The 26713-nt window shown below is 38.4% G+C and overlaps 1 protein-coding gene across 2 annotated transcripts in view; it reads right to left on the bottom strand.

Moving 5' to 3' along the window:
• Nucleotides 1-26713, bottom strand: part of LOC130409773 (kelch domain-containing protein 8B-like) — a 93992-nt gene that overhangs the window by 55427 nt on the left and 11852 nt on the right. For both annotated transcript variants that reach the window (XM_056733964.1, XM_056733962.1), the window contains exon 2: nt 25663-26473. In XM_056733964.1, coding sequence (XP_056589942.1) covers nt 25663-26053 — 391 coding nt within the window. In that variant the 5' untranslated portion in view covers nt 26054-26473. The remainder of the gene's footprint in view (nt 1-25662; nt 26474-26713) is intronic.

The raw sequence follows: 26713 nt of genomic DNA, 5'->3' as shown, positions 1-26713 counted from the left end.
ATGTGCGATGTGAGCAATGTGGTACTCTATGAAACAGATTCACCACTCAGGCAGCATTCAATTCAGTGAAGCAGAGGAAGTAAGTACATAAAATATACATTAGAGTTCAAGTATCGCACAACAGCAGAGCTGCAATGCAGAGACGGAGACTGAACACAAACTCCAGATAAACATGAGTAATGCCAGTCCAATTTCAGTCGCTGTGAAAAATCATGATCATCTTTCTCAATAATCTCAATAATCTTCTCAAACCACACTTTAACATGGAGACCTATGAAAAGTTAATTAAAGATGAGGGGTGTTACATTTCGGGACTGAAGGACGATGCCACTCAGGGGTAAAGTGAACTGGTGATTTAATGTAGGTTTAAACAGATGAACAAATGACAGGTTACGATCCACATATAACATCCATCCACGGGTAAATAAACAATAAATGACGGATCAAATCAACAGGTAAACACTGATAACATCCACGGAAAAAGGTAACAGAGGGTCGGCACAAGCAAAACATCAAGAAAAACTGATAATTTCCAACTAGACCATGGGCCTGTTTCAGAAAGGATTGTTAAGTGAAAACTCTAAGTATATTAACCCTGAAATGAGGGAAACTCTGGGTTTTCCGTTTCAGAATGTGAGGTTTGTCAAACCTGATAGATCCAACTATGAGATATGGCTTTGTTTCTATCCAGATCTATCAAACCCGAGTAACTTAAGCCCATTTCTAAAAGAGAGGAAACTTATTCTCAGAGTCAGTAGCCGTAGTAACTCGGGAGCAGGTTTTCTTTGGTAAACATAGAGTTTCTTTCAATCTCCTCCCCCCTTTTAAAGCACAAGTGGTGTACCTCATTCATTCATTCATTAATACAGTCATTCATGGCACACCTTTTGATCAAACAGAGACCATCTCAGTGACTAAAATGTCTACGTGCTTTTATAGAGGATTCTGTATGTGAAGAGGCTGCATTAATTCATATGGAAGTTCTTTGATTTCAGGAGAGCAATTAAGGACCTGAGTGGAATTTTGTCATTTCCCTGTTCATTTTTATTAAAAATGTAACATTTTTCTTTACAGTGATGTAGATGTATCAAAATATATCTATCAGCAATCGTGGCAGTGTATTATATCAGAGCAGATTCTTTCCCTTACATGTTCTCACAAATGTTAGTTTTTTTGGAAGATTAGAAATTACTTAATAAAGTGTGCAAATAAAGTGCATGAACAAAGAAATTAATGAATACAGACAAATGCATCACTCTGAATTTGACACGAGAGAGTGACACACTAACAAGTGTCCCATACACCATGACGTCTCACAAGGCTCACTTTATTATACTCCTTTGGTGTCGTTTAAAAAAAAAAATTGTAACCATTGTTTCCTCATAAGTTCTTCCTTTGGTAGTTTAAATAAGACGGACTTAGTTTCACAACATAAAACACAGGTTCTAGACATGATGCAGACGCATCACGAATGAGCGACAGTGTTCGGGAGAGGAGAGTAAAGATTTCGCGGCACTCCCACCAAAACGTAGGCGGGGACCATTTCTAGTGAAGTAGATACGCGGCGGTTAGAGACTCGGAAGAGGTCACGTCTCGTTTGCGTGATTCAGAATCGACTCCCTTTTTTACAAGTCAAAAACTTTGTTATTCATTCACCTTCGGACTTACTTTCATACATGGCAACATAAAACACTGCATGAAATGAATTTTTTATGATCTAATGTTATGTACTCTTTTAACAACTCAGAGTTCCCCTGACAAAGCACAAGCCAAAACACAGGGTATAAATAGAGTCCGAGGGGAGTGAGGATCAGGTGCGGGTTCAATTATAGCGTGCAAAGGATTATGGGGAGTGTAGTCCGTGAGTTCAAAGGTCAGGCGATAGGTAACAGGAATGGCTGGGAGAAGGTGCTGATGAGGGGGGTGTGGAAGTTAGCGGTGGAGGTGTTACCAGGGGCACACAAATCTTTCAAATGAGATTTTTTCAGATGCCCATTTTCCATTCATTAACTACTGCATATTGCACCACAACGAGAGACCAATTTCTCAACCTGGCTTCCTGAGGACCATACAGGTTTTCAGATATTCTGAGTGTGTTTGAGGATATATAAATAAATAGCTCCAAACATTCCTAACTTTCTGGCCATCGGTTTTATTTGTTAAAAACAATTTACATTTTAGTTAGATGATCTCTTCGCAGGCAAGCAGTTTGAATCTAGAATAAGCTCCTGAAAAATATGGTTAGTCTTTGCGTTAGACTATGCACATGTGAACACAGACCTTTAAGCCGAAATGAAAAAAGCTAATGAATCTCATCCCATGCACAAAGTAGAGGAAATTGCCCTCTTAAAGAAAAAAATAAGGCTGTTACATAAGACCCAGGACAGCACTTCTCGATCTCTTGTGGGAATCATATGGAGTAACACTTTATGGAGCGAATAAACCCGTAGAGAGAGAGACAGTGAGAGAGAGAGATGGGGGTATTTAAAGAATCTCTTAGCAGTCTGTTGAAAACTGTAGTCGTGCTGAGTGCTGTCAAATGACGTCTGGAACAAAGCAATAAAAAATTGGAGAAGAGTTGAATGAAGTGGAATCTGATGTTGTGTCCCACACAACAGAAGACCATAGAGTGACAGCAATAAATCCCAACTTCTGTTCAACATCCGCATACATGTCATGTGTCTTCTATTCTGTCTAGTGTGCAAAGCTGTTTGCAAAACCTTTTGTCATTGTTTTAGAACGCATTTTAAATGAATACATTTGTACTGAACCAATGTTTTAAAGAAATCGTTGACCAACTAATTTTAAAGATGCTGTGTGAAGGTCTTTGGAAAATATATTGACAGTAATGCAATATAATATATATATGTCCTAAGAGGTGTATAAAGACCTTATATAACAGCGTTATGTTTTTCTTAGCTTAGAATGAGCTATTTCTATCTACATACACCGTGAGTCCCCTAACATGGAATTCACCATGTTGTTTCTGCAGTGGCCCTAAACAGACAAACTGGTCTACAGAATACATTTCGTAAATACGTTATCTCTTTCAGCAAATTAACGTCATCTTAGTTCTGTGTCAGCCACTGTACGGCTTTGAAAGGGGGGGTGGAGTGAGACGTTGGTTGCAATTCGCAACATCACTGCTAGATACCGCTAAATTTCATACGCACAATGACAAAAGCGCCATAAAAGTGTCCATACAACTTGCTATAGTTTAAGTCTTATTTATCCTAATCTTTCTTTTATCTAAAATTTCTACACAGGGTGATAATATAATTATAAATTTAATTTCATCAAATAACTGTTATGTTGATTTTGGTACAAATGCATAATATAATACCTGGATCCTGAAGCAAAGCTAGTGCTGTGGATGTTCATTCTGATGAGTTTCAAAACAACAAGTTCAAGAACACCATACATCTATGTTTAAAGAGCTGAGGCATCATGCACGTTTCTTCGTGTCAAAGATACGCAAGCTTTGAGTGCTTAGAGACAGACCTCATATATGGCTCCTGCCTCCCACTTGCATCGGTTGGTGACTCAGTCTGTATCTGTGTGGCATGGGTGTGTGTTTAATTGTGTTAGAGTGCTGGCAGGTTAGTCCGAATAAGACAGGAATACACTGTGATCTCAACATCTTTACGTCATTTACGTCACGGTCGTGCAACAATAGAGCACATCTCTGGCAGTACACAGCGTTATGGGCTGCAGGTATATTTGGAAACACGCTGGCAGAGCTAACAGGGTGCTCTCATCAAATGGTTCATTTGGTGCATATGTGTGTGAGAGGGAGATAAAGAGCTTACTGGTACACAACATCAAAATAATAACAGTTCTTACTTGTTAAAAGCAATGTTTATGTTGTTTAAATGACAATCATTTTACCTACAAATGCATCTTTGTGTAGATTTATTGTTTTTTACAATTAAATCAACATTTGGAAGAATAAATTAAATTCCACATAAATATCATCATATTCATCTCTAATAAACATGCTAATGATGCTCATTTTGTAGAGCCTGTAAATGGCAACAACTCAACAGCCAACAACTCTTAATATACTCTTTATAAAATATAAAGGGATACAGTACTTCATCTAAAAATGAAAATTCTTATTTAATCACCCTCATGTCTGACAACCTTGTCATTGTCATGTCTTTGCAAACCTGTATGACTTTCTTCTGCAGAACACAAAAGAATATATTTTGAGTAATGTTGGTCACAAAACAACACGGAACCCCATTGAACTCCACTGTATGGACACAAAAACATTGAGACATTTCTCAAAAAAATTGTTTTTTGTGTTCCAAAGAAGAAAATCATATATCAGTTTTAAACAACATGAGGGTAAAAAATATGATGATTTATTTGGGTCAACTGTCCCTTTAAAATAATATATATAATATGTAGTTATGCCCATGCATTACACAAAAAAATAATGGATGGCTGGTTTTAAATGTCTAAAGATCAAGTTTTAAGTTTTAAAAGTTATAAAAGTTGAAAAATATAAATTTGGTAAATGTACAACAAAATTGAAAAAATAATTATTGTATCACTTTATATTATGAATGAACAGAGGTCCTAGGACTGTGCATACTGTATATAAACAGATAAATACAGTATGTACATTATAACCATCCCTTGAAAATCAAGTGCGGGCACCCAGGGAATCATGGGTAATGTTCTCCTGTTTATGTGTGAGGGTAATGAAAAAAGGCCATACCGTCGGGTTGAGACAGAATGGGTGGGCGCAACAATAACTGTACTCTTTACGGTCATACGGGGGAGTGTAAATTGGTGCTATGGGAAATGTATTCAGGGGGATTCAGGTCTGCTGGGTTATCTGTCTCAGTACAGAGAGTCACAGAGAGAAGTGAGGAAAACATGTGGAGAGAAGAGAGAGAGAGTCCACCAGAGGGAGGAGATAACAGAAAGTGATATAAAAGTATAAACAGCAACACACACACACACACAAGGATGGAGGATCCTCAGAATGGAGAATACATGACTAGTTCCAGGTTTTTTGTATTGGGTAATCTTTAATCTGCCTTTAATACAGATTTTTTTTGACCTGTCATTCAAGACAGTTTTGAGATATGCACATCCCTGATAAGCGCCATGAGATGGAAATGAGACAGTGTCTTTGAGCTGTGCCGCCTTTTCAGCTTGTCTTGTCCAGAGCAGAACATTGTAATGCGCCAAAACAGTGCCACACAGAAACATTATCAACCGCTCATACTTTCTGCAAAGGCCGTGTAAGAACACCAAACGCTCGGCTTATACTTAAAAAGTAAATACAGCTGAGTTGCAGAAGACTTATAGTTTGGTAGAATAATCAGCTCACAGCAGCAAGCGTCTGGGTGTCTGGTCAAAGCGAAACAGACTGTGATGAGGATGGTGTGTGTGGGTGGCAACCTCGTGTGTGACTCTTTTCTGCAGTGACACCAGAAGCAGATTTCCGCTTTGGGCTATTCGCTGGCAGAGAGCATGTGGGGTGACATACTGACATATAGCTCCAGGAGTTTGAAGCTCATTTAGAGGTGTGGATTAGGAAATTCCAGGCATTCAAATATCTGCCGTAATCTGAATTATTAATTCACTTAATTGAAATAAGTAAACATTAATACCACAAATATTGATGCTTTTAGATAAACATCATATCAAATTGTTGGACCAAACTCATTACAAATCCATAATCCAGAGCTAAAAACCTGAAGGATCTCAGACCTGGTTACTATGGCAATAATCTCAGTCAAGCTAAATTGAACTGTGTCGTGATCACAGTGCGTGTGTTTGGCATGAGCTACTGTAAGTGTGTGTTTCTTCAGTATAGTGATCTTTTTTCAGCCTGAATAAAAACAGAAAGCAACATTTCTTTAGTGATATACACAGTTCTATAATGCAGCACTGTCATTTTAACAGAACAAGATTACAAACGTGTCAAAGTTATTCAGCCTATCGTGACATACACAACATAAGGGGCGATTCACATTTCGTGTCCAAAACCCCGTCGGAAAACGCGAGCCACACTGCTTTCTCCTTTTTCCAAAGCGCCTAGGAATTTGCGCTCTCCTGGCGTCTGTCGTTGCTAAGCATCCATGGGCCATGCCAGCCGCTGTGAATAGGGCTTTAGGGGAGTTTCACATTTCGCGTCTTTTGCGCGTACTTATTTGTTATTTTAAATGTAGACGCTCAGCAAGTGTGCTCACCTAGGCAGCGTCGTGGCACCGAATCGAGATGAAAATATATATATACTCTGCAAGCACCGCAGGTCATGTTACAAGAACCAACCAACCAATATAGTTAAATTCAGTGAAGACACAGATGATCAAAGCATTAAAAAACTTGTAGCAGACTTATTGCATGGTATTATCAGCGCATATAATTCATATATACCTCCTCATCTTAACGGCTTTTGTGACCCATGGTTGTTTAGCAACGACAGACACCGGGAGAGCACAAACTCCTAGGAATTTTGAAAAAAAGTAGCGCGGATCGAGTTTTAGACCCGAAATGTGAATCACCCATTAGGAAGTTTTTAATGTGCAAACGCTCAAACTGCTAAAGCACCGCATGGCCATCCTGATCTCACTAACATACGTAACTATTACGATTGGTAAAAAAACAAATTCATAAGAATAAGCAGCCTTGTAAAATAGTTACGAATTGCTGTAAGAATTTGTTTGTACCACTGAAAAATAAATAAATATCATAAATAAATATAAATAAGGGCGTTCCCTTATGAAGTATCACATATTATATACGATCTTAAAAAAGGTTCTTCAGATTGAAAAAATTAAGAAAAAGATGGTTCTTTAAAGAACCTTTGACTGAATTGTTCTTTGTGGAACCAAACCTTTTAAGCACCTTTATTTGAGTGTAGTGCAAGTGTTTAGGAGGGCACACACTATATAAAATAAAAGAAGATGGCTCACAACTGTTTCACTTCTGCTTTGAGTGGATGGCCCTTGGGCGATGTATTTGACAATTAGATGCTCTACTAATCGCTACAAATTTACTCTCTTGCCTGAAGCAATGTGTTAATGTAACAAATTCAGCAGACTGTTATTATTTTCCTCTCTCTATTTATGAGTCTTTTGTGTATTTGTATCTGGGAAGTTAAAAAATATACCGTACACGTGTCCTACAGTAAGTTGTCCTAAGGTGTGACAGCAAAAAACTGTTTAAAATATATTATTTTCTAATATTAATATTTTATATTTATAACCTAAAATAGCATAAGAGAGATTTATCTGTATTGTTATTTTATTTTTGCTGTGACATCACATTAACACCTTTTTTCAACAACCCGTGTGTGTGTATTATATGTTGTTATATGAAGCACCACAACACTTACCCCCGATAGAAAAATAAAGCTCAAAACTTATTTAACATAAAAAGTGACATTTCCCAAGCTTTTCTACAACTTGTAGTGCTTAAAGGCTTTGTTTTATTTGTAACTAAATTAAAAATGAAAGCCTGGGCAGATACTATACCCAACACATTGTGGTACACTTTTAGTATCTTCTAGATTAAACCTAAACTGATGAATGATGAATTTCTTTAGACTCCATATTACAGCTCATCAAGCCTTTACTGCTGCCATGTCAAAGGAAAACACACCGAGTGTTAATTATCCACCAGTGGTCGGACTTTTTCGCAGAAGGACCCATTGCCATAGAAACAGAAGTGAAGCTGAACTGCTCCTGATTTTATGGTTTGTTTTACTATTATTGTTTCAGGAGAAAATAAAGTGGGAAGCGGGGAATAAGTGTGTCAGCAGTCAGAAAGCGGAAAGATTTTAGACTGGATTAAAAGCATTGAAGGATAAATCAAGAGCTTGTGGAAGAAGCTTTAAAGAGAGATAGACAGAGGGTGGAAAGGGAATGCCTTTTAATGCAAGGATGAAAGAAAATGGAAAATCTGTGAGATCAACACGATTAAAAAGATGATGGGTGGAAACAGAGAACGTGGATTAAATTCAGTCCCACTGGCCTCGATTGCCCTTCATTACTTATTGGTTAAATGCAGAGTAAGGACAGTGCCAACAAAAGCATTAGCCCAATTGCTTGTAAAACTCTTTTTATTCCTATGGAGGTTCATCCACAAAAAGAAGAGTGTAGTTTGCTAGTTTACTTAGATGTCAAATATTTTATGATAACGTATGATGTCTTTTTTAAAACAAACAAAACAGGGCCTGAAAAATCGACAGAAAATGTAATGTCCCAAATCGTAGTCTGTTGAAAAGAGTATTCCAAAGATTCCATGATGGTCTACTACTTCCTGTAGAAATTCGAACTGCCGAATGATGCACACTGTAACGTTAATATTACATTTGCATCATTAGAACGTACTGTGTGACTTTAAATATGAAAACGGGGACTGGTGAGTTACTGTTTTATCAATAATATGTGATAACTCCTTATTAATTTAATAGAAAGTTTTGCATACAAACATTGTGGCGCGGTAGCTTCAGTGTAATTACGTCATGAGTAATTTAGGCGGAGTTTAGTGACCCTCCACTGCATTAATAAAATTAAATAACTGATGCGTCACTAAGATAATACAAATAACTAAAGAGTTAACATTACATATGAAACAATGAATAAATACTTAAATGGAAAGAACAGCTGTTTTTTGATGTGTGTGACAGTTAATGGCCACAATGTTGTCTAAGCAACAAAGCCCACTTCCGTTTCCTTGTAGTATGCCCCAGTGCGTGCATATTGTTTTATACACAAAAAATTTATATACTTTTCCATAACAAAAAAGTGCATACATTTAGTTATAGTATAGTGAGACGTAGCACATCTCTGAATCAGTGGCCCGTCAGAAAACTCCTTAGCCCCGGCAAAGCACCCCCAAGGATTTCCTAATATATTTTACGTATCTATTTACACTGATCGCAAATAGCCTGTCTTGCAGAGGCTATTCACCAGTTACTGATTGGATTAGAGATCTAAAAATGACGTCTGATTGCTGAGAGTAAAGCGATTGTTAACTTCTGATCATCACAGGTTCGAATCCGTCTCCTGACTACTTTTTTCGCATCGCTTATCAGATCATAAAACCATTTATTCTTAATAAAATTTAAAAAAGATTGAAAAGTGGCTAACAAGTGTTTAATAATGAAGTTGAGGAGTCAAGTTAGGGTGAACAACTGGCAACGTTACTAAATAGACCCGATGTGCATAATGTCCAACTAATGATAAATAGTCCCACTGATATTTTATATAAATATTTTATTTCTTAAAATATTATTACTTTATTATTTTTAATATAAATGCAACCAAGCTGATATCATCCTAAATCAATAAAAAAAGAAATACGTATTTTTGGATGTCATATATTGGCATCTGATATCGAGACTAAGCCTGTGAGTGGATGGTTTGCTGCTCAGTCGAACTTCTCCGGTTCTTCATTGCAAGAAAATGTGACTTTCAGATAGCAGTGAACTCAATAAAACATAACTTAAAATAAATTGCATTTACCTGGAAGAGAAGCACTCCATCTTACGGCTAAGAGAAGAGCATCTTAAGTGCAGGTAAAGCGGATTGTTATGCCTGCTGTGGCAAATCAGATGTTGTGTTATTTTTATACGTGAAGCGCGGGTGCAATCTAAGTTTACGTTATAGTTACAGAATTTTAAACTACAACAAAGTAGGCTATATGGAGTTCGGGCCAATAACGAATATATTCTACGTTCTGATTAGTCTGGGAACACGTTGTGGTCTGAAATAAGTGCATTTTATTGCAAATTCTATTTCAATACAAAAAACAGAAGAACATTGCATTGATTGGTTTGTTTTTGGTTATAACCTTAGAAGGAATAATTAGGCTCGTGAAGGACCCATAGTGAAAGGAGTCGAACCTTTTGCTTGTGGATATGCAATTTTTTCTTAACAGAAACTTGTGAAGTAATAACAAAACCATACGCCGAATGGACGCTACAGTAGCCTACGTGTAGGTTCATTGCTGTATTCTGCTTCATTTGTTTTTTTGTTTTTTTAGTTCATAAATACGTTTGTTTCGTGGGAAGGCTGTTTTACACATTGCATAATGTTTTTTATAAAAACGCACAGCATATAATGCAGGCTTCTTCTAAAATGTAAAAAAACTTAATTAATTAAGAATAACTATTAATAGTTCACCCATGGGAGAAGTGTAGGCAAATGGGCTACAACATATATTTAAGATATTGTTCTTTATTTAAAAATAAAATCGCATGTTATCTAGCTAAGGAATTCATTAATTTAATAATTTTATTAGCCCACCCTCTAAACTGTTAAAGCGGGCGTAACACAAAGGGTTTCTGCCAATCTCATATTAATCTTGAGTACCTATAGAGTAGTATTGCATTCTTCGTATCTTCAAAGAGTATTTAGTTTGATCACATTTATAAAAGATAGATACAGCTTTACGATTGTTTCTGAAAACATACTGAGCGTGCATGGGGGGGAGGGGTAGGCTGAACCAAAGTACATGCGCACACATTGTCAACAAAACACAGACATCAGTTTCACTCACTGCATGTGATTCACGTCCTGCATCTTTTAGAGCTGGGACGGCTCCATATATCAGTTTCAAACGATCTCTAAATCCAGCGTTATATCCACAGTTTATATAACATTCATCACACAGATGCAGTGAACAAACAAACACCTGAACTTCGCGAACATCTGCTCTCTCTGTCTCCTCTTTATAAGTGAAAGTGACGTCTGCCGTGTTGAGCATGAGAAGACAGCACGTTTAACATTGTAAAGAAGTCAGAATGCATGACACATCGTTGCAGGCCGCTTTAAGCACCCCCTCAGCACCCCCAAGAAAAACGTCCTGGCGCCGCCCCTGCTCTTAATTATTTCTGCACTAATCTCATCATCACAATGCATTCTGGGATTGCTTCTTTGCAACATGGTATTCTGGGAGGAAACATCATTAAACTGATTACCTTTTGGAAAAGACTTTACATCAAGAGGGTGCCTGTGATGCCTTAAAATGCTTACTGGCTTTTAAATTCCCAAGCTCTGTCACACACAAACAAGTCTGCACCTAAATTACCAAATCTAATGGATTAAAGGTAGGGGCAAAAATTTCAGCAACACACCGCGGATGACTGGATACAAAAGAATTCATAATAGGACAAGGCTAAAAGGGGGGAACAGTTTGAACATAAATATGCAAGAGAAATCACTGAAGCGGAAATCTCAGGAAGTTCTGTGTTGTCGATGTTGATCACATTTTTATCTATTAACTATGCAAGTAGACATGTTTAATTTATAGTCATGACAAAGCAAATAGTATCTCATGTAATTAAACAAATCCAAAACTTCGCCATGAAAATCATTAGTTAATCAAAGAAAGGCACACGATCAAAATATGTGTTTTGTCATGTTTGCTCTTTTACAAACATTCCCCTGCTGTGATGGAGCATCTGCCTCCCTTTACATTACTCTTGCTCGGCTTCATCCTCCCAGCGTGAGCGGGCGGCTGCGAGGAGGAGTGCAACATTGGAGTTCAATTGCCGTCGTGAGATGAGGCATACCTGATGCTTATCATGCCCTGTCACACCTGCCATAAAGAAGCTCAGTCTCTCCTTTACTCAAACAGGTTCTCTGCATGCACACAGTGTACTTGAGGTCAAGGTTTGGCGTGATGTCTCACCATCTTCTAAATCAATGACATCTGACAACCAACCTCCAGTCATATGTGCTTATGTGTTGGAGAGACAAAGGCTGAAGCAAATAACTTAAGCGTCTTGCTTCACCTCACAGAAAACACATCTGACTGAAAAGTGCAATGGGCCTCATTCATGAAACACGAGCAGAAAGATTTTTTGTGTAAATCGTTCGTAAAGTCGTTTTGACGTAAATCATCGGATTCATGAAAATTTTCGTATTTTCTAAATGTTAGTTGGTACGAAAGAAATGTACACATGCTCCCTACCACGTGTAAATGGTGTGTGAAATATTCAAACATTCTGTATTCTTTTAGAAAAACTGATGAAACTGAATTTTGATGCACTATGTATCATAATGATATTTCTTTTGCACTGTCTTTTTTCTTTTTTTACTCTTTAACTTTGGGTAAAACGCAGACCTCGTCACTGTCCTTTTTGGCACAGCTGTCCAACAACAGTGGAGAAGAGGCAGGACAAACACTACATTGACCAACCATGATACAAGTTAATATAAGTTACTAGTAACATGTAGCTGTCATGGATATTCCAAATCACAGCGTCTCCAGAAAACGTGCAGTGCTTCCAAAACGCTCTCAAGCGCCACCAGCTAGTCATTTTCAGAAGAGCAGCATTATTTCAGCTGGCTAAAAACACTTTGGTGGACACAGTTTAATTCATCAATTTATTAAAGCCTATTATGCATTTATGCAATAGTGTTGCCAAACCAGAGAATGAAGTCCAGAGGATTCCAGCAATCCTAGATATGTAATTTGCGTAGCTGTAGTCCAAATGCTGAGATTATGCTAATTATGAATGAGCGTGCAAGCCGACCTGTTAACTAGTGATTGGAATTCATTAACATACACATTTCACTATCAAATCTGATGTTTACGAAGTATTTGTGAATCTGGAGGTAAGTGTTTGGAAAGGTCCGTTTTACATGTGAATTACTCAAAATGTATTAAAATATGTATAAATAAATGTACAAATGTTCCATGAATGAGGGCCAATGATTTTTCTGGAAGTACACTGTGATATTTATTGGTTAACATGCCTTATGTTCAGTCCTGTGGCTTTAGGGGGAAAAACTGTAGAAGTAGAGCTATTTTTCATCTGGCTGTTGTAGTGTATCTGGAGATAAAGAATCACTATGATGTATAATGTGAGGGTGGCCTAGTTGCCCTTTGGGGCAATATAGAACAATATCATTTTTCACAAGTGAGGAATAATGTACATCTAGCTGGTTTATTACATTTTCTTTTATCACAAAAATCGTTAGGATATCATTAGGATATTAAGTAAAGGTCATGTTTCATGAAGATATTTTGGAAATTTCTTACGGCAATTATATTAAAACTTAATTTTTGTGACTGGATGCATAAAATCATGAACAAAAGTTGCCAGAAAAAACCCTGCAAACTTCAATTGGTATCTAGGTAAAGCACAACATTTCTGCTCTCCACAACGTCATTACACCTGTAAGCCAATAGAGAGTGTTAAAATACACCTGTTTCTGATGGACAACTTCTTAGGCGATTTTCTCAATATATATTTTTCTGTACCCACAGATTCTATATATTCTAATAGTTGTTTCACGGCCAAATCTCTTCCAATCCTAACAAACTATAGATCAATTGAAAGCTTGGCTATCAGATGATGTATAAATCTGAATTAAAAACTGACTCTTTTTTTTTGGTTTTGTGGTCCAGGGTCACAAATGGAAGTGAGTATCCCTATGCCCTACTCCCTTCAAAGGGATGAGCCCTTGAAGTGAGCTCTTTGAAGGGTGTTGGGTATGACTGTGTATGGATTTGAAACTCCCTTTGAGAAGGAAATTACTGTGTAAATGCTACCTTGGCAACGCCGCACGTGCATGTAGTATCCAGCACTCAGTTGTCAATATTTTTAATAATTCATGTTAATATTGTCTTAATTCTAGTATTGACCCTGGCATGTAACCTTTGATAACCTTGTAAAGTCTCAACTGACCAATTTGAATCAAGTTTTCCAAAGCACTGTGTATGTAATGTCATGAATTGGGAATAGCACAAACAGAATAAAATATAAAGGAATAAAATAGAACTTATAGCCCCATAAAAGTAGTCCAAAAAACTTTGCGTTGTCTCAGAGATCTGTTTCATTGGATGAAAGCTCATGGTCATGCTACGTACTGAAGTACTCAGGCTCAGGTGTAGAGAGCACCTGCTGGGTGCCAGTATTGAGTGTGATGATGAATGGTCAACAAGCTCGAGCACTTGAGATCATACACCACTGATCCCTATTGGGCCACACCACTGTTCAAAAAGACTACATAAATTTAACAGCTGGCACAAAGCAAATCCTCTAGACAATCCTTAATTGTCCATCAAGTGCTCAGGGGAAGTTACATATTTTTCAAAATAAGCTCTGACCTTCATCCCTCCTATGAATCTCTTCTGAAAGCTTCTAAAAAACAGCCGCCAGGTGAGTCAACACAGAGAACAGGTGGAGAGAAGCTGCCTGACCTGCGGATCTTCCGTAGGCTCAGGTACGCACGTCTCAGCAGGAGATCATGAGCCAGACAACTGACGCCCAGGGCGCACAAACAGTGCGAAATGACTTTGAAGTTTGTTCTGATGTAGAAATGAAGACCAACCAGCTTTCTCCATCACTTCCTATTTACCTTTAAACAACGCAGATATGAGAAAGAGATTTCACAACTTGCACTAAAATGCACGCCCTGGAGACGGCAAATTTAGTTGATACATGAAAACAGTATCTGAAGTTACATTTTTCATTTCCAAATACAGATGTTTTTCTTTAGTCAAACTGAATAATTCATGCGTCTGTGGAGTGATGCAAGACAAGTTTAAATATCACAAAGAGTGAAAGAAACGCAAACAAGGCACACTGCTGCTTTAACATTTTGTCTTATAACTTTATAAGCACAAGACATAAATCATGGTCCATAAATGTGCAACTTCCTGTTTAAAAAAATGTGGCATAAGCTTGAGACAGGCCTGTTTGTCCAAACAACAGTTAAGGAGTTTGGTGTAAAAAGGGCACACTTCCCCTTTACTTTCATTACATTTCCATACAGGCATGATTTACTGAATGTGTTTAACACAGAGACACTGGATTGGCACAATGTAAGTGAACGATAACCTTGAGATTTAGTGGAGTGAACGTGGCTGGTGGATTTAGTGAAAGTGAGCTAGCGCTTTAGCTGCGGACTGAAACTGCACCTCAGGCAACAGCGAAAGCAGAGACTGTTAGAAAAGCACAATCTGCCCCAAAGCTCCCCTGAGGAAAGAAAATACGCTTTGAGTGGGGTGAAGAAAGTTACAAGCCGCCAGCTCTGAGACAATTACTTCATGTGGGAGAAAACTCTGATTCTCTTTAATCGTCTTCCTTTCAGAGCGTTAAATTGTAGCCGGAGCTCAAATATATGGGGGGATTTCTCAAAAGCTAACCGTGTGAAGGTTGTAAACGAAAAGGGGGATAAAGAAACATTGAAAAGCACAAAGAGAAACTGACAATTGAATATAGAGGGGGAATATAAGAGTATCGTAGAGATGACGTGTTTTTGTAAACAAACCCTGCAAGCGAGTTAGCATTTTAGCACTTCCGGTCCTATCGCCGCAAAGTCTATGACAGGGCTAGTCAACTGGCGGCACCCAGGCCAAATGCGGCCTGCCAATCATCTTTACCTGGCCCGCCTTAACATTTCAAATAAGTGGTGTGCATTAAGAAATGCGCATCCTGAGACGCCATGGCTTTGAAAGTCCAAAACGCTGCTATATTCAATAAGAAAGTAATTCCCGCAGCTCAATTGATTTCTTATAAAACGATTTGATCGGTCTGTCCAAAAAAACGTAATGTTATTTGCAATGTTATAATCAGTAGTCAGTTTGCGCACACGATAGGTCGCGTTCCAAAACGTGTCTTTTGCCCTAGAAAGCAACTACAGGAAGAGTACTACACCACTTGAACTGTTCTCTTAGATAAGTAAAAAAAATGATGTTGTTTTATATTACGAAATTTATTATGTATGATTTAAACAGCTTTATTCACGAAAACAGCTCTTAATCATCTCTCTCCAGAACTTTTACTTCAAAGGATCTCCCCTTATAAGTTTGTAAGGTATATGAATGCGATTGGCATTCACGTGAAGATAATAGTTAATAATATAAGATAATTGATTCGCTTTATAGTTTAACGTCAACGGGCAGGGATTACTTTTATGCTGAATGTATTAGCGTTTTTTACTTTTTTTTATTTGACTTTCATTAATTCAAGAAAACAATACCACCCACATTTTGGATGTAGGGCTACTGGGGGACTGGTCGTGAGAAGATTAACAGCAATTTCATTTAGCGTATTAGGGAATATGGAATACAATTAAAAAGGCAATATCCCTTATAATGAATTATCATGAATAGGTTTATACTGGATGCCATATATGTGTGCATGCTTTAATATATGACCTGTAAGTAACAGCAACAAAAACAGTATAAAAGGGAAAAAATAATAATAAACGGAAACACATAATAACAAGACATAATGATATGGGAAAAACTGGCCCGCATCCTATTTATACTTCAAAGAAAAGTAGTTAAAGACCCTGGTCTATGGGTTTTTTGGTAAATGGCCTGAAATAAGATCTGAGGTTAAACAAAAGCTCTTAATATTTTAACGTTTTAATTACGCTTTAATCGTAAAGTCTTTAATGCTTTATTATGTCTTAAAAACTGCGGTTGTTAACAATTTTGTTCCCGCCAAACTGACAACTTTACGCGAGATAATCTCACGAATAATGTGATTTATTCACCAAGTAATTACTTACCAGGGAACACGTTTTTAAGAAAGTTTGAAAAACTTGACGGAGGCTTGGAGGTGGTGACATTGACATCGAGCGACTGTATGTAGTCTGGTTATAGCCTCGTGTATTTACGTCTGGGGTAACAAATGTAGAGTTAATTTGTGAAGATTATCTTGATTTTCAAAACATATAAATCATACTGTTAATCACATATCTCTTTTTTGCGATCTTCCAAAAGTCTATGCTAAAAATGCATAGACTTTTGGTCGAGGGAACCAGTGTGGCGCTAACTTCTGGGTTACTCTACAAAAATACATAATCTCTGAGGTACTCTATTGCTGAGATTAGCTGTATACACACACGTACACACACACACACACACACACACACACAGTCACGCACACAAAGGTTGACTGGTTTAAGATTAATGAGCTCTTCAGTGATTGAGGATGTATTTAGATTAGCTCAATTAGAAAAGCATAAAAAACCGCTCTGTAAAGCAACACAGGTGTCACGACGAAAGAGAGATGAGACAAAAAAGATGACGGAAAATCGTGGAGTGATGTGTATTCTTTCATATTCTTCATGCGACTCTCTCAGAAGATAGTGCGCCTCACACCACAGCTTGATCAAAACACACTGCCGCGTGCAGGGGTCGCAAAGCAACATCAAACAACCCTTACACAATAGAACAGAGGAAGGGACTAATGGTTCCAGCTTCTTTTGTTTCAGATTGTGCCTACGTGTCCATGTAATGAAGGCTCATGGTTGGTGTACGTGCAATAGGCAGCTGTCTTCTTAAGCAGCACTGGACATGTCATTGAACTATATAAACTGCAGTACAAATAAAAACTTGACTCAATATTAATAACAAAATATGATAAACGCCATTCGCTTGATTAAAGATTATAATTGATACTTCTCTGTATCAAATTAAATACATTTTTATTACTAATTAACAATATTTACTGTAATGCATTCTGCGATTGCTTTGATGAAAAATGCCTTCAAACTTGGTTAAATAAGAAATTTCAGATAAAATTATTATGTTACCCACCCTACCAAACAGACTTTGGATAAGGAGAATGCCTCCTAAAAATTCTCCCTAGGTAGCTCATTGGGTTTTGGAACAGATGGATTTTTGAGCACACTCTGCATCACACACGAACACGCCTGCACCCAAGTTACCGAATCTAATATCGAAAGCATTAGTAGGTGAAACTTTCAATTTTTTCTGCATTTTTAGAGGTTAAGGTGTGTTTGTTTGCACAGCTGTCTAATTTCTGCTTGAAGCTGAGATGAATGTGTTACCATAGAGATCTGTATCCCTGCTCACTCCCCTGACAAATGTATGTAATGAGATCTCACACACAAGCACACATGTACACAACATCGTCTTCACAGTTGTGATGATAACCACATAACAAACACATGTTAGTCTGCGTGGACATTTTATCAGCAGCTTGCACACCTACACACAACATGGGCTGCATTAAGACACATGCTAACAAGGCCAAAATCAAACATACTGCACCCCCATCTTGTTTTCACACAACATTATTAAAATTCTACATTTGTCACCCAAAGACTGAACGGTTGAAAAATTAATTGTCCCAAAAATGGTTTATACAATTAAATGATTGTGAAAAAAGTAATTATTGCAGCAATACTCTGCTCCTGGCCTACAAGACCAATCAAGACTCTGCTCCTGGCCTACAAGACCACCACTGGTTCGGCACCAACTTATCTTCACTCCCTAATTCAGACATATGTACCCGCCAGATCCCTACGCTCTGCAAACGAACGGCGTCTTGTGGTGCCATCCCATAAAGGTAAAAAATCTCTCTCGCACACCTTCTCCGGATCTGTTCCACCTATGTGAGGCATTCTACTTATCCAAAGTCTGTTTGGTAGGATCTGTTTGGAATGATCTGCCCGCTGCTACAAGATCTGCAGATTCTGTAGCCATCTTTAAGAAACACCTGAAAACACATCTCTTCCGCCAACATCTTACTAATCTGTTCTGACTCTATTTTCTTCTCTACTCTAAAAAAAAAAAAGTTATGAATGATTATGTATACTGTGTTAGGCTATATGAGACCAGTCTTCTTTTGATTGCACTTATGCTTTTGTTGTACTTATGCTGTCCTAATTGCTTCCATTACCTACCCCAATTGTAAGTCGCTTTGGATAAAAGCGTCTGCTAAATGACTAAATGTAGCAAGGATTCCTCTGAGTCTATTTATTGTCGATGTTGTAGCCAATCACAGAGACATCGGTGAATATGTAGTCAACAGTGCAGCGATCTACTGAAATTTAGATCATTTAGGGAAATTTCGGGAAAAAAATTCATAGAGACATCAGTTACAGTACTAATATCAGAATGTTGGCTTTCATAAAATGGTGTTAAAGAAATCTGTTGTTTCTACATTTATTTGAAGATTAAATTGAAATTATTAGAATGTCAAAGTATATTTTAAAACATTTATGTTATTTGCGATCGTGATTAATCACAGAAAAGAAATTATGTATCAGATTCTTTTCTTTATCGATTGACAGCACTATTAAATAGACAATGCATTTGCGCCCATTTGTACGCCCATGGGCGTGCTTGTCTGAAAACGAGGGGTGTTCAGGTGCATTGTTGGTGCATTGCTATTTTGAGGCATATAGGCAATAGACTGCGCCACTGACCAACTGAAAACAGGTCTGAAGTAAACGGCCCAATATTTTATTTTGGTATAAAGAGAGCGTAAAAGTAACGTGCACCTATTTTTCTCAACCTTAAACTAGCAAAAGTGGATTCAGACTTGCACCCTGCGCTTTAGACCATGTGCTCAAATTATTAAAGATGGGGTGACATGCTGTTTCATGCATTCTGACTTCTTTACACTTTTAAACGTGGTGGCATCTCATGCTTAACATGGTGAACTTGTTAAAAACGAGTTGGATGTATGACGTTGTATTTCTGTGCTCGATACACACCCCTAGCACAGCAAGTTATTTTATAAATCTGGATCCCTGTTTCATAACAGGGATATTATTCCTTTTTATTACATAGGCGCGGAAAGGAAAATCAACGCACAGCAAACCCACTCCTCTACGCGTCCACCACGCAGCCTATAAAGAACTCACATCAACATCATTCAAATTAGAACATATATTTATTTCAAACAAACACAACAGCAAATTCTGGGTGGATTTGTTCTTGCCCTTGACTCGTGGTGTGAGCGGTATCGGTGCGTAACCGGAGCAAGACATAATGCTCCGGCAATTTTTTTCATGCTCCGATCACATGCTCTGGTGTATGCGTGTGTCAATATTGATTTATTGTGCAGTGTAAACAACAACTGGGGTGTTTGTGATGGAGCAAAACTATGTGTTTTGACTATTAGTTACATCCGATTAAAGCTTGAATCCTAGCATGGCCAATCTGGTCTGACAAGTGCCCAAAACCACTTGAAAACCAGACATGCTATGAGTTCAGCAAACCATAGACTGGATTAAACTGTTAAACTGTTTTGTCTGAGTTCTTTCAAGTGGATTATTAAAAAAAACTTGCATTTAGTCCATGTATTTTCCTCTCAAAACTGTAGAGACATTTCAGTAAGCCCTTTCCAGCAAAACTTAGATTTTCTGTACACTTGTTTTGTACTACTGACACAATCTTATGACAAAAGTTTTTCATACATTAGTGTAAGTGCTAAATAATGAGGACAATTGTAAATATTAATCTAATTTTTCCCACTTTACACAGTAGTAGAAGTCTTTGAGAGAAGAAGCAATCTCACCCTGTCTTTGCATAATTTACTAAGGGAAGGCTCACTTAGCCTGGAACCAAACACTTTCAGGAAAAGTGGACCAAATGGGTCCGCCAGGATTAAAATGTACTTTAAAATGTACACCAGGGGCCTACAGTATATACAAACCAAAACCTTTAGGTAATACAGATTTAGAAAAGACATGATTGTTAGTAAATATTGGGACAGTTTTCACTTATTTTAATGTAAGAATTTTTAAAGGAGTTCAAAAAAGTGACGTAAGCAAAGACAGGTGTGAACAGTTGAGGCATTTTTGCAGGACATTAAATAAAATTAAGAGATTAAAGTCCAGTCTGAACATCATACTACTGCCTGGTGAGTTGAGAATCTGATGAATACATAGGGCATTATAGGTATTAAAGGGGCGGAGAGGGCAATAGCACATCTCTCCACCTCTCTTATGAAGAAGAGATAGAAACAGGCAAGCAGTGAGTGAATCATGGATTGGCACTGCAACTCAGTCTGTTCCGTTCTAAAAATGTCTTCGGGTCAAACACACATCAACGCAAACTCACACAAATTTACACACCTGTTGCCTGGCAACAGGAATGCTCTCTTGATCAAATGATGGTGGGGATGTAAAAGGAATGGAATATGGAAAGAAACGAAAGCAATAGAGAGAGAGAGTCCCGTGTCACGGGCCCATAGGCCGGCTGTCAGTCACCTTGATTTCAGTGTGTTGGTTAGACAAGCTGTTCCCTCAAATTACAACTTGGAAATCAAAAAGAGCTCGTCTGCCTAAACACCCCTCCACAACAAACACCATCCCAATGACAAACAGGACATCATCATTCTGACACCGCTGCACCCACTCAAATGACTCCCTTTGTTTCTTTTCCAAGCAAAAAAACAAAACAAAACATGGGATACGACTTCTGAGGTTTTATCTAAGCACAGCTCCAGTTATAAGGCTTAAGTCTCTATTATTGCCATTATCAAAAATAGCATCAGTGACCAAAAAATCCATTCCCTTCTTAGGATAAAATCTTGTATTCTGGATGTGCTATTCACAAGATCCAGCTGGCTTGGCTCAACCATTGATATTATGATACAGAATGTGTCCGATAAGCCAGAGGGGTAAAACGGAAAATGGGATTTCAAAGCCATACAAATACAGATTGGACCCTCAAAGCAATTTGTCCCAGAGATGTGAAGGATATCAAAGAGAACAAGACCTGCTGTATGTACAATGAGCAAAGTGTGAAGGTTTGGTATCCAAGTCTGAAAGACATGTATGACCTAAAACAGAATTATGACCCTCAACTGAGCCTGATAACAATGATATTAATAGTGAAGGACGTTATTATGAATGAACGAAAAGTTCCTCTAAGCGTTATGTGTTTTCACATCAGGAGAGGTAAGGCAATTGGCTAGCTGCACAAGATGGCACTGGTGAGCTTTTGGGACGCCAAAGTCGGCAGACTAATTTCTGGTCGTATAACTCTGTAAGGCAAAAGGAGGATTTTGGCCCGCAAATATGGGTGTTTTTTTAATTAAAAAGTAGAAAGTAATATAACAGCGATGTGACTGATCCCCTTTACATTGCTAAGCCAAAACTTGATTGTGTTATAGGACCGTAAAATAGATTGCCGAACCTGGCGTCGCAAAAGCTCAACCGTGCCATCTTGTGCAACTAGCCCATAATAGGGAGACTCAGATATGACATGTTTTTTGTATGGAGAACCCGGAAGTGAGTTAGCATTTTATGACTTCCGGTTCCATCCCACCAAAATTTATGGGTCTTTTTAATGGGTTTTTGGTAAATCGCCCAGAATAAGGTCTGTGGTTAACAAAACCTTAAAATATTTTCACGTTTTATTATATGACATAAAACACACCAATAATAACCTACTTGTGATTTTTTATAGCCTTATTGAGTCTTAAAAACGGTTGTTGCTAACAAGTTGCTAAAAGGGGGACTTCATCAAGCACATAAAGCTCACAAATAGTCCAACATGAGCACAAATCTCTTAAAATGTAGATGCAGATTTATTCACGGAGTAATTACTTACCAGGGAACACATTTTTAATAAAGTTTGAAAGAGTTGTCCAAGGCTTGGTAGTGTCCCATCGAGTGACCTTAAGTGGAGTATGTTTGTAGGATCATGTTAGCTACAGTTGAAAGAAAAAGTATGTGAACCCTTTGGGCTTACTTGGATTTCTTCATAAATTGGTCATAAAATGTGTTCTGATCTTCATCTAAGTCACAACAATAGAGAAACACAATCTGCTTAAACTAATACCGCACAAACATTATACGTTTTCATGTTTTTATTGAACACAACATGTAAACATTCATAGTGCAGGGTGGAAAAAGTATGTGAACCTTTGGGTTTAATAACTGGTTGACCCTCCTTTGGCAGCAATAACCTCAACCAAACGTTTCCTAAAGTTGCAGATCAGACCTGCACAACGGTCAGGAGAATTTTTGGACCATTCCTCTTTACAAAAGTGTTTCAGTTCAGCAATATTCTTGGGATGTCTGGTGTGAATCGCTCTCTTGAGGTCATGCCACAGCATCTCAATCGGGTTGAGGTCAGGACTCTGACTGGGGCACTCCAGAAGGCGTATTTTCTTCTATTGAAGCCATTCTGTTGTTGATTTACTTCTAGCTTTGGGTCGTTGTCCTGTTGCATCGTCCATCCTCTGTTAAGCTTCAGTTGGCGGACAGTTGGTCTTAAGTTTTCCTGCAAAATGTCTTGATAAACTTTGGAATTCATTTTTCCATCGAGGACAGTAATCCGTCCAGGGCCTGAGGCAGCAAAGCAGCCCCAAACCATGATGCCCCCTCCACCATATCTCACAGTTGGGATGAGGTTTTGATGTTGGTGTGCTGTGCCTTTTGTTCTCCACACATAGCGTTGTGTGTTCTTTCCAAACAACTCAATTTTGGTTTCATCTGTCCACAGAATGTTTTGCCAGTAGTGCTGTGGAACATCCAGGTGCTCTTTTGCAAACTTCAAACGTGCTGCAATGTTTTTTTTTGGACAGCAGTGGCTTCCTCCGTGGTGTCCTCCCATGAAGTCCATTCTTGTTTAATGTTGTCCTTATTGTACATTTGTCAACAAAAATATTAGCATGTGCCAGAGATTTCTGTAAGTGTTTAGCTGACACTCTAGGATTCTTTTTCACCTCGTTGAGCATTTTGCGCTGTGCTCTTGCAGACATCTTTACAGGACGACCACGCCTAGGGAGTGTAGCAACAGTGCTGAACTTTCTCCATTTGTAGACAATCTGTCTTACCGTGGACACATGGACATCAAGGCTTTTAGATATACTTTTGTAGCCCTTTCCAGCTTTATGTAAGTCAACAATTCTTGATCGTAGGTCTTCTGAGAGCTCTTTTGTGCGAGGCATGGTTCACATCAGACAACGCTTCTTCAGAACAGAAAACTCAAAACTGGTGTGTGTTTTTTATTGGACAGGCCAGCTTTAATCAACACATCCAATCTCATCACATTGATTGGACCCCAGGTTGGCTGACTCCTGGCTCCAATTAGCTCTTGGAGAAGTCATTAGCCTAGGGTTTCACACACTTTTTCCACCCTGCACTATGAATGTTTACATGTTGTGTTCAATAAAAACATAAAACGCATAATGTTTGTGCGGTATTAGTTTAAGCAGACTGTGTTTCTCTAAAGTTGTGACTTAGATGAAGATCAGAACACATTTTATGACCAATTTATGAAGAAATCCAAGTAAGCCCAAAGGGTTCACATACTTTTTCTTTCAACTGTATTTAGTTCTGCCGATTGTATTTCTGCTTTAAAATTAACAAAAGTTGTGTTCATTTGTAAAGATTATCTTGATAAACAAAACTTGTTAACATCATAAACCTTTTTTAATCACAGAGGTCTTTTGCAATCTTCCAAAAGTCTTTGGAAAAAATGCATAGGCTTTTGGTCGAGGGAACCAGCTTTCTCCATAGCAGAAAGGATTTACAACGAGTCTTAAAGAAACAGTACCAAAATTGTCTAAATGTATCAGAGAGATGAAAAAAGGCACCAAGTTTTGTTGCAACACAAATCTCCAGTCTTATAATATTTAAATGGATAGTTTTCCCAAAAATAAAAATTCTGTCATAATTTATTCAAAACCTGTATATTTTAGCTGTCCTTCCAAAACCTTGTATATGTCCAAATTCACAGTTTTTTAGGAAATGCATTTTTACATGATTAAATTAAGAGTTAATTTGGATAAACAGATATTTCTGCTTTTAAACATTTAAAAAAATATGTTTTTATTGATTATTCCAAGTAATATCAATCAAAATGTAATAAGTTTTTTTTATTAATTAATAATAACAACTAACACAATACAATAAAATAAAAACATGAGAACATAATAAAAACGTAGTTAACATAGTTGACCATTTTAATGCTATTTATAGGTTACATGCTTGCTAAATCTAGTGATCAACATTATTTAAAAATCTTGAAATGTGGAGATACCATGTTTCAGAAGGACATCTGTAATATGTCACTGTGGAACACATAAGACGATATTTTGAGAAATGCCCTAGGAGTTTTATGTCCACACAATGGAAGTCAATGGGTGCCATTGTTGTTTGGTTACCAACATTCTTCAAAATATCTTCTTTTGTGTTCTGCAAAAGAAAGTCATACACACTCTATATCCAGAATAGGTTCAAATGTAAATGCTCTAACAAATTTGTATGCAAAATCAACAAAGTGAATGTGATAAATGAATCAATTTCGAAAAACCTCTCCCAGGCACCCTGTCTCAATATTATTATTTTACACCAAAGGTCTACATCAACTCACATTCTAATGACAAACTCCCCGCTGATCCAGCTCCCCGAGCAGACAGATAATATCATAATTCTGTGAAAGAGCCACAGGCAGCTGAGCTCTCTGGTGTACAATGAATCCAAATATGGCTTCTGTTTCAGCTGGCCTGACGAATCTGGGTCTGAATCAGTCTCAGCTGGTGAAACGCGGCTTGACGGAGGATAGACTCTTTGAATACACAGTCTCAAAACTGTCACCTGCACATACCTACACCAGACAACAGAGTTTTCTCTTTCTTTGTGTGACAGTAAGGCATGACTGATGCCTTGATTTAATGCTGCTATATCCAGAGCGTTACAAAGGGACAGAGTACAAGAGTAATTCAATACGACCGCGGCGATTGTAGCAAAGATAACAGCTTCCCAGATTACATGGCTAATTGTGCTCTGACAGGAAGCAGTAGAGAGATGAACTGACCGCTGTTTCCCCCAATTACAGTCCAACCACAGTTCGTGCCCGTCCACACTGTTGCTCTGAGAACCAGACAAATTCAAAGCGCAGTGGAAATTCATTCACACTAATCAAAACAAAGAACACCGCTATTCTTACCTTTCTCCAATGTGGTGATGCCCATGGAGGCCTGCCCCAGTCCTGTCTTCCTCTCCCATTTGCCTTCATCAGGGTGATACACTTCTACCGAAGCCAGTGGGCTCTGTTGTGCATCCATGCCCCCCATGACCATCAGCTGATCTCCCACCGCAACTGCAGACGCCCCCGCCCGGGCAGTGGGCAGAGGGGGCAGCTCGCACCATCTCTGGCTCTCCAGATCCAGCACCTCAGCCGAGTCCAGAGGCAGGCCATTCTCGCTGCAGCCCCCCAGCACATAAAGACGTCCGGCCCATAGCACGGGCGTGCAGTACACCCTGTGCGTGGCCATGGGGGGGAAAACCTCCCAGTACAGCGACTTCACCGGGCTCAAAGCCATCTCTGGGATGGGCATGGCTCCAGGATGGCACGCCGGCAACAGAGCATGACACGGGCACAAGGGGGCGAGGAACGCAAAAAACAAGGCAAATACATAAACAAACCGCCAAGCTTGAGAGCCAGAGAGTCTGCAACTGTCAGTCTGCCACAGTCGGCTCTAGCTCTCGTTCACTCTGAGACAGCGGGTGGGGGTGGGATAAAGCGTTTCCTTTGGCGTGAAGAACTAGCCCTCACTCCCTCTTGATGATTTATTTATATTTGTAGCTTGTTTTGAAAGGTGCATCCTGCTCTTTAAATGTCTTTCATCGTCTTCCACTTTCCGTTGTTGTAAAAGAACTCAGGCAATGCAACTTCAACACACAAAAATCTCCTTAAATTGTGCCAAGATTCTGGATTCTGTGTAGTCCTGCCGAATGTGTCAGTATGACCCTCAAACCTGATACAGAGAGGAAGAAAGAAATAAAACACATTATAATCCCACAGATCCAAAATAAGCGTTTGCTGAAGTTAGCTCCGACCTGATCTGATGCTTTCTGATAGACGAAGATCCCAAACACTAATTCAGACAAACCATACGATTCAATGGGCAGAGCGCTGACATTTACCAATCACTATTGCTGCCGGGATCTCACGGTTAACATGGATTTAATGTGTCTGTGTGTTTGTAAAGGTGGCA

This window comes from Triplophysa dalaica, chromosome 20 (assembly GCF_015846415.1).
Source record: "Triplophysa dalaica isolate WHDGS20190420 chromosome 20, ASM1584641v1, whole genome shotgun sequence".
NCBI classification, from domain to species: Eukaryota; Metazoa; Chordata; class Actinopteri; order Cypriniformes; family Nemacheilidae; genus Triplophysa; species Triplophysa dalaica.
This window is presented reverse-complemented; position numbering and strand designations above follow the sequence as displayed.